Source organism: Puma concolor, chromosome C1 (assembly GCF_028749965.1).
Source record: "Puma concolor isolate L17-30 chromosome C1, mPumCon1.1.hap2, whole genome shotgun sequence".
NCBI classification, from domain to species: domain Eukaryota; kingdom Metazoa; phylum Chordata; class Mammalia; order Carnivora; family Felidae; genus Puma; species Puma concolor.
Genome location: NC_141674.1, coordinates 155,146,033 through 155,164,305, shown reverse-complemented (window position 1 = coordinate 155,164,305; position 18,273 = coordinate 155,146,033). Strand labels below are relative to the sequence as shown.

The 18,273-nt window shown below is 35.6% G+C and overlaps 1 protein-coding gene across 2 annotated transcripts in view; it reads left to right on the top strand.

The window, feature by feature from the left end:
* Positions 1-18,273, top strand: part of SLC38A11 (solute carrier family 38 member 11) — a 56,799-nt gene that overhangs the window by 18,709 nt on the left and 19,817 nt on the right. For both annotated transcript variants that reach the window (XM_025935047.2, XM_086718787.1), the window contains one exon: positions 185-264. In XM_025935047.2, the coding sequence (XP_025790832.2) occupies positions 185-264 (80 nt within the window). The remainder of the gene's footprint in view (positions 1-184; positions 265-18,273) is intronic.

The following is an 18,273-nucleotide window of genomic DNA, read 5'->3' as shown; positions in this document are numbered from 1 at the left end:
CTGTGATCTGATAAAAAGTTACATGCCTGAGATTATCAACACCAGTCTATAAGAATAAACTACTATAGATTGTGTAAACAAAAACTGTATATGTGTTTATGCAAGTAAAAAGAGAAACACCTAATATTTTCAATACAACGATTTTTCTTCCAAACTGACAACATCTTTACATTTTCTTTTGCAGATCTCTCTTCTTTCTACAGTTTTGACAACTCTGATTCTTGGAATTGTAATGGCAAGGGTAGTCTCACTGAGTCCATACATGTAAGTTTTATTGCTATCTTGGTTAGTTTTTAATTTACAGCCTTCAGTAGATATTTATATAATATATTGTAAATACTGAAGTATAAAGTAATCATGGCATTGGAAGCATTATTTATCTTTAGTATTTGACAAAATGAGAGAAAATAATTACATCTAAGTAGACAGGCATTTTTCATCTGGACCCTGCATGCTGATGTGGTTAAACTGAAGTTACTTTTTATGTTAATGGCCAATCCTAAGAATTAGAATAAGGAAGGGTTTTGAATAGCGAGAAATAGGAATGAAGTCCAGCACTCAGGAGGAAAAATGGTAAATGGCAGAAACTTTTTATCTATCCGAGAGAAATTTGCCCTTAACGAAGTTTCACCAACATAGGCTGAAATGAGAATAAGGAATATAGTAGATGTTTCCCCACTACAGGAATATAGTCACTTTGAAAACCACCTTTTATTCTCTACTAAGATTATATTCTTTAATTAATTTGTGTGAAGATGCTTTGTCACTTGTGAACTGATGTTAATTGCTGACAGTGGCATTCATTTGTTTTGAATGTTATTTGGCCAAATAAAATGTTGATAACTTAGTATTGGTTCCCCAAGTTTTAAAAATATCACTTATCTACAAGACAAAGCGTGGATACTGCTATTTCAAACAATTCCATTTTTATGCCTTGATTATAGAATAGATTCTCCAGATAAGGGTTGGGGAGTTTATTATCCAGAGTCCAAAGAGAATGCTGGAATGAAACAAGCTTAAATTTGTCTTAAGACAAAATAAAATTAACTTAAGACAGTGTCTATAGCACAGTACAAAGACTGTACTGGGTCTTTAATGAATGTAACCTGTTGAGGGAGAAAAAAGGAGTCCTGATAAATAACTATCTTTGATAACAAGGTCCCCGAGATAACTTATTCTTTCCTATTGATTAATTGTTACAAAGAAGATCACATCATTTGTTCTGAAAGATCACATCATTTTCAACTTCATGTGCTGATGTCTGGGTTCTTAGTCAACCAGGAAAATACCAAAAATTATGCCTCTAATTTATTTGGGAGGAATTATGAAATATCTTGTCTAATTGCATTTGATATAGCCTTTCCTTTGGGAAAAAAATGTATTTTTTAAAGGATTAAAATAAAAAAGCATAAGTAAGCGTAAGTATTAATATAACATTTATATTAATGTTCTCATCAAATAACTTAATCCCAGTTCATAGTTGTATTAGCTTGGGGTGCCAGAACAAAATACTGTAGACTGGGGTTCTTAAACAACAGAAGGTTATTTTCTCATAGTTCTAGAGGCTGTCAGTATGGTCAGGTTTTGGCAAGAGATCTCTTCCTGGTTGCAGAAAGCTGCTTTCCTGCTGTGTCCTCACAGGACAGAGAGGGAGAGAGACAGCAAGCTCTCTGGTATCTCTCTCTTTTTTTTTTTTTTTTCAACTGATCAAGATGTTTATTTGATTTCAACAAGTCACAGACGCAGTATTAGGAAATTCTGAATGGCACTCGTATCTCTCTTCTAGAAAACACCTAGCTTATGCATGAGACAGATAAAAGTTTAAAAAACTTAAAAATTTTTATATTTATTTCAGTGGATTTCAAAATCCAAATGTGCATCTTAACAAATAAAAATTCCATATTCAGTAAGGTTTTGAAAATTATTATATAAACTTTAACATATATAGTCAAATAAAGAAAAACTATTTAGCTTTATTTTTTTATTTTTTTTTTTTTAAATGTTTTAAATTTTTTTTTTTTTTTTCAACGTTTATTTATTTTTTGGGACAGAGAGAGACAGAGCATGAAGGGGGGAGGGGCAGAGAGAGAGGGAGACACAGAATCGGAAACAGGCTCCAGGCTCTGAGCCATCAGCCCAGAGCCCGATGCGGGGCTCGAACTCACGGACCGCGAGATCGTGACCTGGCTGAAGTCGGACGCTTAACCGACTGCGCCACCCAGGCGCCCCAATTTAGCTTTATTTTAAAGTAACTTGTATATTTGGGAGATGATTTTCACAAACATTTACATACTGATATCAACAATTACTTAGCTCTTTATAAGGACACTAATCCCATCAAGAAAGCCCTGCCCTCAGGACCTCCTCTAAACCTAATTATCTCCCAAAGTCCCCATCTCCAGATACCATCATGTGGGGTATATGAATTTTTGAAGGAGACACAATTTAGTCCTCAGAAATCGTGGTTTTGAAATGCCCCCAGTTCACTTCAATGTGGACATTCGTTCTTCCATTTAGTAAACTCTTATTGAATGCCTATTGTTTCTAGCTATTTTGCCACACCCTGAGAGTAAAAGAGCAGAGAGGCATAAGTCAGCACCTGGTGCAAGTTGTTCACAATCAAGTAGTGCAAATGGGCTTATTTTAAAAACAAAAGAAGAAAAGAAAAAGAAATGGCAGTACAGTAGGAGAAGTGCAAACTACAGGCATGAACACAGCAGCAGTGCCAAAGAAGAGAAGGCTTAATGGTTTGACTGAATCAGGAAGGGCTTCCTGGAGGAAGAAAGATACGATCTGGGTGTTTTGAAAGATGAGTCTGAATTTTTTCAGGTAGATAAAAGTGTAAAAGGCATTCCAGGCCCAGGAAAGGTAAGCATAAAAGCACAAAATCATATATTAAATTCTACTGACATTGATTAGTATCTACTATATTCAACTGTATTCATCTCTGCTTTTCAGAAGCTGAATTTACAGCAACAAAAAACTAATAAGTATATTGAACAGAATACAATAGATAATTGTTGGTTAACATTTTTAACTGTGTAAGACAGAACTTTTTTAATTGGAGCTTTTATTATAAAAAGTGACTCTAGAGAATAAATTATTGGGTTATAATAAAAGGCCTTATAGGGTTGCCTGGATGGCTTAGTCAGTTGAGTGTTGGGCTCTTGATTTTGGCTCAGGTCATGATCCCAAGGATCACAGGGATTGAGCCCTGTGTCAGGCTCTGCGCTGAACTTTGAGTCTGGTTAAGATTCTCTCTCTCTGCCCCTCTCCCCTGCTCACTTGTGTGTGTGCTGTCTCTCTCTCCCTCAAAAAAAAAAAAAAAAAAAAGTTCTTATAGATTTGGCAAATACAATACTATGAGGCAATATTGAGGAAAAAAAACCAAGCAGCTAAAAGTTGGAGGCAAATAAATTAATCATTAATTGAGCCCCAGCAGACAGTTTAAAGCAATGATTTTCAACTCTAGCATCGCTTTAGGTTTACCCGAGTAGCTGTCAAAAATACTGATGCCAGGACCCCAGCTGCAGAGACTCTGAGGGAATTGGTCTAGGAAACAATTAATTATTTAACAGTTTTGAGTCCGTGAACAAGGATCTAGAGCCTCTTGGTTTAAAGAGATTTAAATCACGAGTATACGTTTTTACTGACGTATCATTTCTAAAAATACACCATAGATTTTGTGTTATTTTAGGCACTGTTGTGCCATTATTTTTCACAATTCATTCTCTACTTATTTTTTAGTTACTCTTTAAATGCAAAACGTATGTGAGATACTATTGTGAATACAAAGAGAAAAATATCTCTACTCTCAAGGGACTCGAAGTTATTGGGGAAGATAAGGCAGCACAAATGACTGTCATATGGGCAAGTGTATCTTGATACAAAGGAAAGAGGAAGGAGAGGCCATTTCCTGGTGGCGCTAAATGAATTGATTTTATGGCCAAAGAGCTATTTATTTCTGTTGTAAACAAAATGTGGTCTGTATCTTTCTAACCTTCCTCTAGTGGTGATATCATGCTTCATCTGAGCCTTTGCAATTTTTCTAATAACAGGGATTATTTACTTAACTCTTTCAATATTTAGATGTTAAAAAAGTATTTTTTTCTAATATTGTGCTGCCTTTTATTTCTGTTTGAATACTACTGCAAACAACTTCTGTTTGTCCAGATTTATAATCAGGCTAATCAAATCCCATGTTCGAGGGCTGGCATAATAGCTAGTCAGGCAGGCTTCTTTCTGAAAATATGACAACCATAAATGCTTATAATCCATAAAACATGAGAAACTCAATACTCCATGTGTGTTTTTCCTCATTTTTGGTTCAGAGGAATGATCAGAAAAGCTGTACTTTTTCATAGGGCTTTTAAAATGGTATTTGGAAAAGATCTTTAAACCCACTATCAGCAAAGAGGAAGGTCTGTAATGGTTACTGGTATTGACCTTGTTACTATGGAAACACCTTTTTAGTCGTTGTGTTTTAAAAATAAAACACACGATTCAATTTCCTTTTTCATAACTCATAAGGCTATAAATTCTGCTTTTTGATATGATTTCAAATATCTTATAGTCCAATGACTTTCAGTTCTCTTTGGAAATCATGTTCATTTTTATTGCATTTTCCAACCTTTTGCTTTCTAAAAACTGAGGTGGCAAGGCAATTTAATTGCTTTCTAGAAAGTGTGCTAGTATCAAAATGCAATGACAGTTCTTCCTTTTTTTTTTTTCAAACTACCATTGGAGGCATTATCACTATGAAAACCTTCATTCTGTGTCTCATTAATATTCTATTGTTTACATTCAGAATGGAAATGATAGCATGCAGTCCAAATTTACAACTATTTTCTCTTCATATAACATCTCTTTTATAGCAGTTTAATCATTAGTGTGGTGTTCCAAACATAATTCCAAAGAGTGTGTCCATACTTTCAACAGGCTTTTATGCATATGAAATGTGCCTTCCTCAAGGATCTTAATATGTATTAGTTTCTTTGCCCCTTATCCATTCTGATCCTAAAATTCTACAATTTGATGCTATACATAAAGAGGACCTGGATGGGATTAAAGGAAGGATAAGAAAAAAATGGGTAAAGACAGAGGAATAGTGCATTTTTGAAAAAGGCAATGATTAGTTCTGTCAAATACGAGCCATCGATTTTTTATGACTAAATTATTATCCTTTTTTGTTGCAAATGACAGCAACCACAGAATCCTAACTGCTTGAAGCAAAAGAGAATTTATTGTCTCACATAACTACAAAGTTCAAAGGTATTCCCGTCATTAGATTTGATTGTATTTAGCAGTTTAATCAATGAAATCAGACACAGTTTCTCTTTTCCCACTTCTTGGCTTTGCTTCCTGTTTTGGCTCCAGTTTCTGAAAGGCTGTCTCCTCATTGTGACAAGATGGCAGTAGCAGAACCAGCCTACATCCATTCAAGTCCCAGTCCATGAAAAGAGAATGAGGTTTCTCTTTTAGGTTACCTCCAACCTTACTTCCACCGTTAGTTCTGATTGCCTCTAATGGGGACTGGTGATGATCCCAAACTCTATCATCATAGCCTGTGCTGACTTGCTCGTGTTTGTTACATGCCTACCCTTAATGCTAAGGATAGGGTCACTCCCACTAAAGCACATGGATTGAGAGTAGAGGGAAAAGTGGTCCCAAAAGAAGTCAAGGCAATGATGCCAGGAGAAGAGAGTAGCCACTGGATGATACAAGCTACGGATGTCCACCTCAGGTGACAGGAGGTTACTGGTAACCATTAGGAACATCAGTCAAATGATATTAGTGGACATCAGGTTAGAGAAAAGTAAGATGCAAGTGAATGGTAGGGAAGTGAATTGGGCAAATACATACCCACCTCTTTTTGTTTTTTAAGAGCATCAATGAATGAAAGTAACATGGCAAAACAGTAGCTTGAGACAGGAAGAACTCTAACAGATACATTTTTGTTTTTACAATGGGAGATATTGAGCATGTTACAGGTCGAGCCAAAAAATGGAACCAAGTACCCCAGGAGATCTTGAAAAGTTGGAATTTAAAATATAGAGTAATCCCTGACGAGGAACTGGGATGCTTCTTCCTCTTGAAACAATAAGATCAAGTATGGAGAGTAAAATATGGATACATTCTGAAGACCAGAGAAGGGCATTTGAATGTGCATGCCCATATTTTTTCAGAGATGAGATTATTATCTGAAAGTGTGGTAGACAAAGGTATGTTCAGAACATGAATATTTTAGTTGGTTATATTTAGAAGTTTCTCCATGGAAAGTATGAAGGGATCCGTGCATAGGAATGAAATAATCACACTATATGTTAAATTATCTTTATTCATATTTTATGTTTTCTTGTGTATTTTATCCCTTTCCCATAATTGCAAGCTCCATGAGAACAGGATTGCATTAGCTCTTTTCATATCATATACCCATGACTCAGCACAGAACCTAACACAGAATTAGAATTGCAGCAAAAGAGTGTTGAATGATTAGTGGAATAAATGAATGAAACTTTGTGCCTTCTGCTTTTAATTGCTTCAATTTGGAGATTAACTATAATTTTGAAGTAATGAGCCAGTAAAAATTATCATGAGACAATAAAAATTTCATGCAAAAACATTCCCTGTCAAAGAAAAATTTCCTAAGCCTACTTCCATGCCAGCAAAATTAGCTAACTGATTTACTAAAATACCATTTGATTCCAAGTTCTGCAGCAGTGTTAGAACTGGTACATTTTGCCAGACAGATTGCTCACATGAAGCAACAAGTAGATCCATTGTTTGACTTGAGTCTACATGAAAATAGGAAAAAACAGCTGCAAGACAATGTATTCTCAGGAAAGATTCATCCAGTCACTCTAGCAGAGCTGGAGAAACCGCTTAGGCTACTCGGTGTTAAGAATGTATTCTACTCATCATCAATTATTTTTTTAAATGGCTGCCATAGTGAGTTTTTCACCCCTCTGTTATTTCCAGTGAGAAGCCAGACTGGCATGTGGTGTGATTCACAAACAAAGGGCAAAAATAGTCTGTTCTTCCAGTCGACAAGCATTTATGAAAAGTCTAGCTAATGTCAGTCTCTCTTCTAGGTGTTCAGGCTATAAAGATGAAGAAAGGACAGTCCCTGACCTTAAATACCTATAGTTTATGGATGGCAAGAACAGACATTTGAAAGATAATTTCAATATAATGATGAGTAGAATTATGGGAAAGAGCTTAGAAACAGAGACAGGGCCCTTAGCCCAACCTGGGCAGGCAGGTAATAATATTTCAAGATAAGAGAATATATGATCTCCTGCTTGAAAAAAAATGTACTAATGTTAGTTGGGTCAAAGAGGAAAATGGGGAGAGATTGGAAGCTACTAGTGGCCGAAGTGTGTGAGGCCCAGACATGTGATGTCTTTAACTGTGATGTCTTTAACATGTGATGTGTAGAATGGCAGAAGCAGTTCAAGGTTAGGAGGGATACTGCCACTGGTCTGGGAACTATCAAAGGAAAATAAAGTGCTGCCCTTGAGAATTTTCCCAAAAACTCTATGTTGCTTTAAATCATTCCTCAAATATATATTTTATCACAGTTTTAACAACAGCCATGTCTCCATATTACCTTAAGAGATCCTTAAGGTAACCTCATGTTACCTCATTTGAAAAATTACTGAAGATGGTGCTTTCCTAATCCACTGACCCCCATTCTCCCATCTCCACCACCTACGTAGCCCTCTGTGTTTAGGAAGTAACTAGACTTTGGTGATTCTGAGCTGAGAGTTTGACTAGGCTATGCAAATAAATGACCATAGACAGGCTGGCAGAGACCAACATGGAAGGAAAGCTTCATGTGTAGTGTTAAGAAATTTGAATTTGTTGTTTAGCTGATGGGGCATTGGAGGTTCTTCAGCAGGAGAGCAACTGCAGCAAGTCTCCCTATCAATGGACTAATCTTACAGCAGAGGTGAGTATAGATAGAGGTACAAAGACTCAGAAGGAGTCTATCTATAGCAAGCATCCAGGCAAAAGACAAAAAGGCTGGTAGAAGTGAAGAAGAGGAAGAAAAGGAGATTGATGTCAGAGTGTCCAGCTTGGACAACCGGACTGTTAGATGGCCTAGAACTCACCACCAAAAGGAGAAAATGGGAGAATCAGTTCAGTCAGTAAGCATTCGCTTACCGGGTCAGTTTTTTTAGGATATACGTCTGTGAAGATCAATATAGCACAGTTCCTTTCTGCAGGTCTCACATAACTCATTGGGGAGTGAGGTAGGGAAGACAAATATATAAAAGATAACCTCAATAGACTATTTCATAGAATTATGAGCATGGTGTTATGGAAACACAGAGGAAGGACGCTTGCTTCTTTTAAGTTGTTAACTCGGAGAGGAAGCAGGTCTGGGAAAATCATAGGAAACGTTTAATATTTTAATATCTTGATTTTGAGTAGCTCTTGGAATGGGGAAGAAAATGAAGGAATAGAAGTCATTCAGTGTTTTGGAAATGCAGGTTGAGTTTAGGGAGAGTCTGGTATGGCAAAGATTGTACAGGAACAATGTGTAAGGTGAAGAATGGAGTAACCCAAGTGGAACCCACTGGAAACAATTATCTGGAGCTCACATCTGAAGTTACCTTTATTTTAATATGAACCCACGTTATATTTTAATTTAAAAACATTTCATGAAAAACAAAGTAGAGAACCCAGACAACACTCATAATACTAACAAGTTTTCATTTTACCCGAAAGTTCAGTCTGTCCCCTCCCACCCACTCTCTGCCCTTTTAGTCCCAACTCACAAAAACAGTTAACACCAACTTTGAAGAGTTCACAGAGGAATTGGAGCCAATAGTGGGAAAGAAGAAATAAGTAGGTAATAGAATAAGAATCAAAAGTGATTGGCGTCCCAAATGGAAAACAAGAAGTATTTGTGATGTTAATGGTACCACGTTGTGCAAACTTTCATATAATTCATATAAAAAGTAAAAATTATATTTTGGCAAAAAAAAAATCAGCATAATGTTTTATGTAAATTTTAGTTCAAGATCAGCTTGGTGTAAAATTTGTTTTTTTAAAAAAGGATCAGCTTTGATGTTTAGAGTGATTCCCAAGAACTTTCCTGAACAGCTTTGTGTGTTCACATAGACCACAATTGTTTACAGAAGAGAATCAGAAGAAATGTGAGCTGGGACCAAGGAGGTGGCAGAGAGCTGTCAGCTGATGCCCAAGCTGGGGAAATGGGCAGACCTGCCTATATCATTAATAGCTTGTGGTGTGACAGGAAATGTGGAGCCTTTGTTTGTGTGCCTGCCAGAGCACTTAACTCTCAGATGTGTCTGGCTGACAAGGTTAATATGTAAGGATCTCTTAACAGAAAAGCAGGCTCTGCTGAGATTGTGTGATTGTATGCCTATGTGTAGCCGAAAAGAGTTTGGGCAGGTACCACAGAGAGGTATCATGTTTGATCCTCTCGATCAGAGGCGTGATGTGCTCAGGATCAGAAGCAATCCCCTTGAAGCTTGTTTTCATAAGTCTGTGAAGACTAGAGATACATTGGATAGGACCGGCTTTCTGCTGCTTTGCCTTATAAATGCTTAGCTGTTGTGAAGATAAGGTGGAGCTTGCCTTTCAAAATAGGATGAAATGCCTGAATCCAAGAATCCAAGTGGAAATGATGTTGCAAAGTGAATTTATGTCCCTGAACCTCCCCACTCCCATCCCCCTCCACACATACAAAACGTTTCTAGAAAGAATATAATTAAGCATCTGACTGGATTTTTTTCTTTTTTTGGAGTAAGAGAAGCTGTCATTGTTTTGAAAGTAATTTGCTGTACCAAGGTTGCAAATTGCCATAAGCCAGTCTCTATTTGTGTTAATAAAAAAATATATTAAAACACTTGAAGCATTATGTCTTGAATCCTCTGAACCTGATGGTAAGCCTCCATTATGTTGCCATGATCCATTTGAAACTTTGTAAGACATTTTATAGGATCCTGCTTCTTCCCAGTACTGCTGTTATTTGGTTTTATTTTTTCTCAAAAGAATACATTCATATATTTTTACAAAATCAAATATTACAAATGGCTTTTAATGAAATAGAGAAACCTTTTACCAAATCCTTTTCTATTTCATCTGTATCTTTTGACATTTACATCTTTACCTCTGCATAATGTGCTTGTAACTGTTATTTCTGGATTCTCACTCTTTGCCTATATAGTAGATGAAGATTTATCTCTCTCAAGTTATCTTTCCTTTTGACCATATCCTAATACATGGAGATATAACACCATGTTTAAAATTAGTTATATTTCTATTCTTGTATACTTTTTTCCCCCAGAATTAATACTTGCTTTTGATTGTGTTTCTAACCAGATTTAGCTGGACGTCCAAGTTAGCTTTTTTTTTTTCTTTTGGTAAGGCTTTGAGTTTTTTGAGGCAGTTTTAGGTTCACAGCAAAGTTAAGAAGAAGGTACAGAGATTTTCTATATACCCACTAACCACACACATGTGTGGCCTCTCCCTTTGTCCACACCCCCCATCAGAGTAGTACATTGGTTACAATTGATGGAGCCAGATTAGTACATCATAATCATCAAGGCCTATAGTTTCTATCAGAGTTCACTTTTGGTGTTGTACATTCTGTGGATTTGCACAAATGTATAGTCTCATGTACCCATCGTATTATCATGCAGAGTATTTTCACTGCCCCCAAAATCCTCTGTGCTCCACCTATTCACCCCTTCCCCTAACCTTCCAACACCAACCAACCACTGATCTTTTTTGTCTCCATAGTTTTGCCTTTTCCATAATGAAATATAGAATCATACAATATGTGTATAGCCTTTTCAGATTGGCTTCTTTCACTTACCAATATGCATTTTGGATTTTTCCATGCCTTTTCATGGGTTGGTAGCTCATTTCTTTTTAGCACTGAGTAATACTCTATTGTTTGGATGTTCCACAATTTATCTGCTCACCTACTGAAGGACATCTTGGTTGCTTTCAAGTTGTGGCAGTTATGAACAAAGCTGGTACAAACATCGTGTGCAGGTTTTGTATGAACAGAAGTTTTCAAATCCTTTGGGTAAATAACACATAACTCAATTGTTGGGTTGTATATTTCGAGTATGTTAGTTTTGTAAGAAGCCATCAAACTGTCTTCCAAAGTGGCTGCATGATTTTGCATTCCCTCCAGCAATGAACGAGTCCCTGTTGCTCCATATCCTCACCAGCATTTGGGGTTGTCAGTGTTGTGGATTTTGGCCATTCTGGTGAGTGTGTTGTGGTGTCTCGTTATCGTTTTAATTTGCATTTCCTTGATGATATATGATGTGGTACATCTTTTCATATACTTATTTACCATCTGTATGTATTCTTTGGTGAGGGGTCTGTTAAGCTCTATGGCCCATTTTTAATTGGATTGTTTGTGTTCTTGAGTTTTAAGTGTTCTTTGTGTGTTTCGGATAACAGTATTTCATGAGATGTGTCTTTTGCAAATATTTTGTCCTAGTTTAGCTTTTGATTTTGATCATTTTGTTACTCTTTCTTCAAATGCTCAAACATGTTAGATAATCTACCGATTTATTTATTTATTTTTTCCTGGAGACCTCCCACTCAGAGCCTTCTAGCCTTCCACCCCGTTGCTCCTTTCTGAATGGATTGATTTCTGTTTGCAGCCCCACTGTCATCCTCTTTTTTGTGTTAGATGCCTTATATCCAGGATCTCATATCTTTCATTTTTCTTTATTTTCTCCATTTTCCAGGGCATCCCACATAGCTTTCTGTTGTCTCTGAGTCTTACACACACACAAGTTTTGCAAAAGGAATCAGCTCTTTTTCATCATTAGCTCTCTCTCTGTGGTTGTTACTTCTTCCATTCTCAGCAGCTAACCACGTAAGCATCTGCTTTCTTGTTCTCAAAATGTCTTCTCCACTGATGTCTCTTTTCCATTATCCCCTCCCCCGTGAATTTATTCCCATTTTAAATTCCTTTAATATCATTTTCATAAGGTCTGAGGAGAGAAAGAAGGTATATTTCCTTTTTTATGGGGCTTGCAACTATGCCATGAAGGGAGTAGACCTTACCATACAGGTGTACAGGTAGGGGATGGTTAGAAAGTCCCATCTCGAAATGTATCCAGTTACGGGATTATCTAATCCCCTTCCCTATCTCTTAGTTTACAGCTGCTATTATGCTGTTCCTGATCAAGAGACTAGGAAATAAAAGAAAGAACAACTATCGTATGTATTGGCAATTAACTTATAGCTTTGGGAAGAGATGGCTGTGAAAAACAATGACTAGGATTTTATCTTGTTTTACTGGGTATTTCTCTAGCACCCAAAATTGGGAATTGATTATTTCTGCCTGTCATTTATGCATTCAGCAAAAGTTACTGTGTATTCAATATGGTAAAAATTGTGAGAGATCTATTTCCTATTGCTTCCAAAAACTATTACACACACACACACACACACACACACACACACACACACACACACACACACATGCCTCAAGAGTTTATAATACGTGTAAGGCCATTTCACCTTATTAAAACAAAATGCAGGTCCCCCAAGTAATTCCACAAAGTGAAAGCTCTTAAGTTTCCTGTTCAGGTAGGTAGCCTCTGACTGTCTCTAAGAAGGTAGTGGTAAGTGTTCAAGAAATAAACTTAAATGTCACTGTACTTCTATTTTCTCAATGCCAATGATAAAATATAACTATATTCTTTTATAATCTTTGTGGTAAAATACAAAAGGAGGAACTTTTAGTAATATGGACAGAATAAACCCTTTCTATAATTTGAAATTGAAATAACAAAAAAATAGTAAGAATAACCCTTAATTTGTGTATGTGTTCATGCGTGCATGTATGTGTAGATAGAAGCTTTAAAATGCAAAAGGTTAATTTTTAACTGTTTTTTTCTTCTTTTAAGCGATTAGTCTAAGATATTATCCAGTAATTAAATAATCAGGCAGTTTGCCTCTCTACTCATCTTAGATGTCACATATCTTCATGTTTAATGAATGCCCTCTTTTATTCAAACGTTTAATTATCTTCCATTGGTGGTAGTCTCCACACCACTGTAGCAAAATTTATCATATCAACACAGAGCCCCAGCTCAGCTGGGGAGACTGATGGCTGCACTAAGATATAAACCCTGGAGTAAGGTGAGCAACCCCACGTACCCTGAGATTGTCTAAAATGGCCTTAGGCAGCTGGAAGGTGCACCAGTTTGACAGATGCAGTTGTGCAGAAAATCAGTATATGGGATAGAATACTGAATATTTACTGTGAATATCCAAAGCATAAATGAGCCTTTTCATCTTTTTCATCATTATCAACCAAATGGCTGCCTATTTGGTAGCATATGTGTCTATTCTCAAGATTAATCATTCACTTATTTTAAATAAAATAGCTCAACCTCCTCAAGGTCCCTTTATTCTCTGAAGGAATTATGAATACTATGATGAAGATTGCATTTCATGTATTTGCAGGTTCTTACAGCCAGACTAAGACATGCATTGTTACTTTAATGATAACACAAGGAAAGGGACAAAGAGTGGGAGGGAGGTCTTATCCAATACTGATTGCCCACTATATAACACACTCATTCATTTTCTTATTTAACCCTGTGCCAGATATGTAAATAGAATTATTAATAATGTGGAGAATTATTATTAATAATAATAATGTGGAGAATTATTAATAATGTGCAGACAAAATTGTGACCAGTGTCATTAAGTAATCTGCCCTAAGGCACTCTGCTCGTATATCATAATGCTAAAATTTAAATCCAGGTTTGTCTGACCTCAAAGCCCGTATTTTTTTCCATTACAGCTTTCTGTATTCCATATGGTTTTTCTCAGCTGTGAGTAAGGTTGTCCTTCATAGAGGAAATTAAGTTCATTGTTGTTTTAGTTGTCCTTTATTAGTATTAACCACAGTTTGGTCTGTAGCCAGAAAATAATCACAGTAAATAAAAGAAGCAGGTAGGAGCCAAATAGAGGTAAAAAGCTAGTGCATTCATCAGCAGGTAACAATAACACTTACTGAAGAGACGCTATCGACCTCGGTGGACTAATTTCAGAACTATTGGCTTCCATTGCAAACTCTAGACACACACCAGTGAATGCAGTTGGTTTCAGTTCCTCAGGGAAATAAACTTCAACAGTAGCAATAGAAGAATCTATACCAAAGACAACTGGGGAGTAGTTCTTATTTGGGGATTTCTTCAGAAGAAGACTTGCCTCCTTTTGTACAAAATAAATATTCTAGAAGAGTTGTATGTTAATTAATATGTTTGAATTTGAATGATCATTTGAAAGCCATTCCCAGTTGACAGGTAATTTATTGTGAATTATACTTTAAAATTCAAGAAAGAAAAAGGAGGGGCGCCTGGGTGGCTCAGTTGGCTGGGCATCCAACTTTGGCTCAGGTCATGATCTAGCAGTTCACGAGTTCAAGCCCCGTGTTGGGCTCTGTGCTGACAGCTCAGAGCCTGGAGCCTGTTTCGGATTCTGTGTCTCCCTCTCTCTCTGCCCCTCCCCTGCTCATGCTCTGTCTCTCTCTCTCTCTCATTCTCTCTCTCAGAAATAAAGATTTAAAAAAAATTTAATAAAAAAAGGAATCCTGTAATCATTTTGTAATAACAAATTAAATTTCACTTCATTGATTCATATTTCATAGTATTTCAGCATGACTACAATATACTATATCTTTTCTGCCATGTCTGTATTCATGATAACAATTTTAATTTGTTTGTTGGGTGTTTTTTTTTTTTTTTTTTTTTGCTTTTGCTTTTTGCTTTATTTTGAAGACTCTCTGATATCCATGATTCTTTATATGTTAAAAAAAGTACTCTTTCTGTTTATTGTTATATTCAATTCTTCCATTCTTCTACTTGCCTTTCAGAAAATTCAAGTGGTAAATAATAGCTGAAATTTACAACGTAAGCTACACTATAGGAAAAAAAATTAAACCTCTTTGGGTAATTTCTTTAATTCTTTTAGAAATTAGAAAATAATTATGTCTCTGAACAAAAGTTATCAATATGACTCCTTCTAGATCTGTATTGCCCAATATAGTAGCAACTAGCCACATGTAGCTATTCATTTAAATTACATAAAATTAAATAAATTGAAAACTAATTCCTCTGTCATACTAGCCATAATTTCAAAGTCTCAGTAGCCACATGTGGTTAGTAGTAACCATATTGGACAGCACAGATATAGAACATTTCTGTCATCATGGAAAGCACTATTATATAGTGCTGTTCTAAATTGTGATATAGAATATAGACCAAGATGACTTCTTTCATCTTTTTTTTTTTTTTTCTGCACGATCCCCAGCAATTTAAAACAGTAATTGCTACCTAGGTAGTGGCCAATAAATACTTGTTGAAAATTGAATGAATTGAATGAGTGACTGGAAAACAGGAAGAATGTAGTTTCAGTTGTAGAATATTTGTGGAAATTTATGGTTAAAAATTAGGTTCAGATCCAGAAAGGTTTTATGCAGTAAATATTGTATAATCATACAAAGTTTGGGAAGCAGGAAATTGGGCTAGATTCTTTTGAAATAATTTTCTATATTTATTGCCAATATTTGCCAGCAATAGACTATCATATTTAAAAGTCAATTCATTTCTCTTTCTCTAGAGATAGCTATTATTCTTAAGTTGGTTTAAATCATTCCTGTTTATGCTTTTATACTTTACTATGCATTTATGTATTGACAATAATATCTAGTATTGATTAGTATGTTTGTAAAATATATATATAAATAACCACTATGGTAGGGGCCCCTGGGTGGCTCAGTCGGTTAAGCGTCCGACTTCGGCTCAGGTCATGACCTCGCGGTCCGTGAGTTCGAGCCCCATGTCGGGCTGTGTGCTGACAGCTCAGAGCCTGGAGCCTGTTTCAGATTCTGTGTCTCCCTCTCTCTGACCCTCCCCCATTCATGCTCTGTCTCTCTTTGTCTCAAAAATAAATAAACGTTAAAAAACATTTTTTTTTAAAATAACCACTATGGTAAAAATATTGCACATTCTCTTCTATAATTCATGATTTTTCCTTCAGTATTATTTTTCATATATTTCCATTTTGATACAGTTAGTACTGAGTGACTCTTTTTCATTGTTCTTATAGCACACAATTTTGTTTATGTCATATTTTAGTTATGGATTTATTTATCAATTTTATTGCTTGAAATTGAGAGAGTTTCCAAAGTTTGGGTAATATAAACAACGTAGTAGTGAACATCCTTATCCATATTTTTGTGTGTGTGCATGTGTGCACTTTCCTAGCCTAGGTCATATATGTAGAAATGTAATTGTTTGCTCACAAGTTTTGAGTGCCTTCAGCTTTACTAGATATTATCAAACTCTTCTCCAAAGTGTTTTACAATTTACAGTTCTCTCCATAATAATTGCAAGTTGTCCTTTCCCAGCAATTTATCAACATTTCTATGGTTGAATTAAGTGTGAAATGCCTGTTTGTATGGATTTTATTTGTTTCTTTGATTATTAAGGAAAGTGAGCAACTTGTAGCATAATTATTCTCATTTTCTTTTCTGTCAATTGACTGTTGTTCATTGCTTATTGGAATGTCTTATATACACAACAAATCTTGTTTCCAAGTGTTTAGCTTATCTTTATATTTTAACTTTGTATATGGATTATTTTATTATACAAACATTCTCATGTTTACCAATCTTTACGTTGCTTTTATGGGTTTTTTAAAAAATTATTTCCTCCTTGAATATCATATTTTATTCTTTAAATTTAAATATTAATTTGGGGGAGAACTGACATCTACATGATATTGAGTCCTCTTATTCGTATATATGGATACAGTACATCTCTCCATTGATTTGTATCTTTCCTTAAAATTATGTCATGCCATTAAGGTTATGCATATCTTCTAAAATATGTAGTGTTTTTATTGACACTGCCTTTTAAAAAATATTTTAGGGGCGCCTGGGTGGCGCAGTCGGTTAAGCGTCCGACTTCAACCAGGTCACGATCTCGCGGTCCGGGAGTTCGAGCCCCGCGTCAGGCTCTGGGCTGATGGCTCAGAGCCTGGAGCCTGTTTCCGATTCTGTGTCTCCCTCTCTCTCTGCCCCTCCCCCGTTCATGCTCTGTCTCTCACTGTCCCAAAAATAAATAAACGTTGAAAAAAAAAAAAAAAATTAAAAAAAAAAAAAAATATTTTACTTGCTTATTTATGTACATCAACCCTATTGATTTTCGTGTATCAAGCCTATATCCAGTGACCTTGCTGAATACTCTTATTAATTTCAACAGGTTGTCAGTAAATTCCCCTGAGTTTTCTGTGTACACAATTCTATTGGGTACAAATAATTTATCCGTTTCCAATGATTACATATCTTATGACTTCTTGTTTTATTGCATTAGCTAGAAATTCTAGGAATATAGTCCAGAGGCAGTGATAGTAAAGATCTTTACTTGGTTTTCACCTTTAATTATAATATTTCTAAATTTTCACTTTTAAGTGTGTCATTTGCTATAGATTTTGGTAGGTATTCCTATCAGGTTAAGGAGGTTCCATTTTATTAATAGTTTGCTTAGCATATTTTTCAAATGAAATACTGGATTGTAGGCTTTTCTACAGATTCTGAAATGCTCATAAGCTTTCTTCTTCCATTAATCTGTTGATGAGATGAATTACATTAATAGATTTTTGTTATTGAACAACCCTTGCATTTATTTGAAAAACTCTGCCTACTCAGGATTTTTTCTTATACATTGCTTGTTACATTTGATAATATTTCATTTTGTATTTCAGCATCTCTAGTCTAAAATCAGAACAGTTTATAACTTCATTTTCTCAATCACGATGGGTATCAAGTTTTCAGAAATCTCAAAATATACTGAGAAACTTTCTCTCCCTCTCCCTGCCTCTCACTTGCACGTACATGTGTCTATAGCTGGTTGATTCTGGAACTAATTTCAGACTCTTTTATAAAAGATTGGAAAGCTATATTTAATGCCTCTTTCTTTCTCTTTACCTAGATTTGGACACACATGCATTCTATCAGTAACATCTTTTTTTTGGTATTTTTCATCTTATGAAATCAACATCACTAAGCTGAATACAAAAAAATCAAAATTGTCTCTTTGTACTGTTTCACACTCCATCTTATCTAAGAATATATTCAATGAAACATATGGACCAGGAAAGATTTTAAAAACTTAAGTGGAGGAAGAAGAATGAAAATCAAACTCCTACCTTTTTATTACCAATAAAAGAAATAAAAAGTAGAACAGT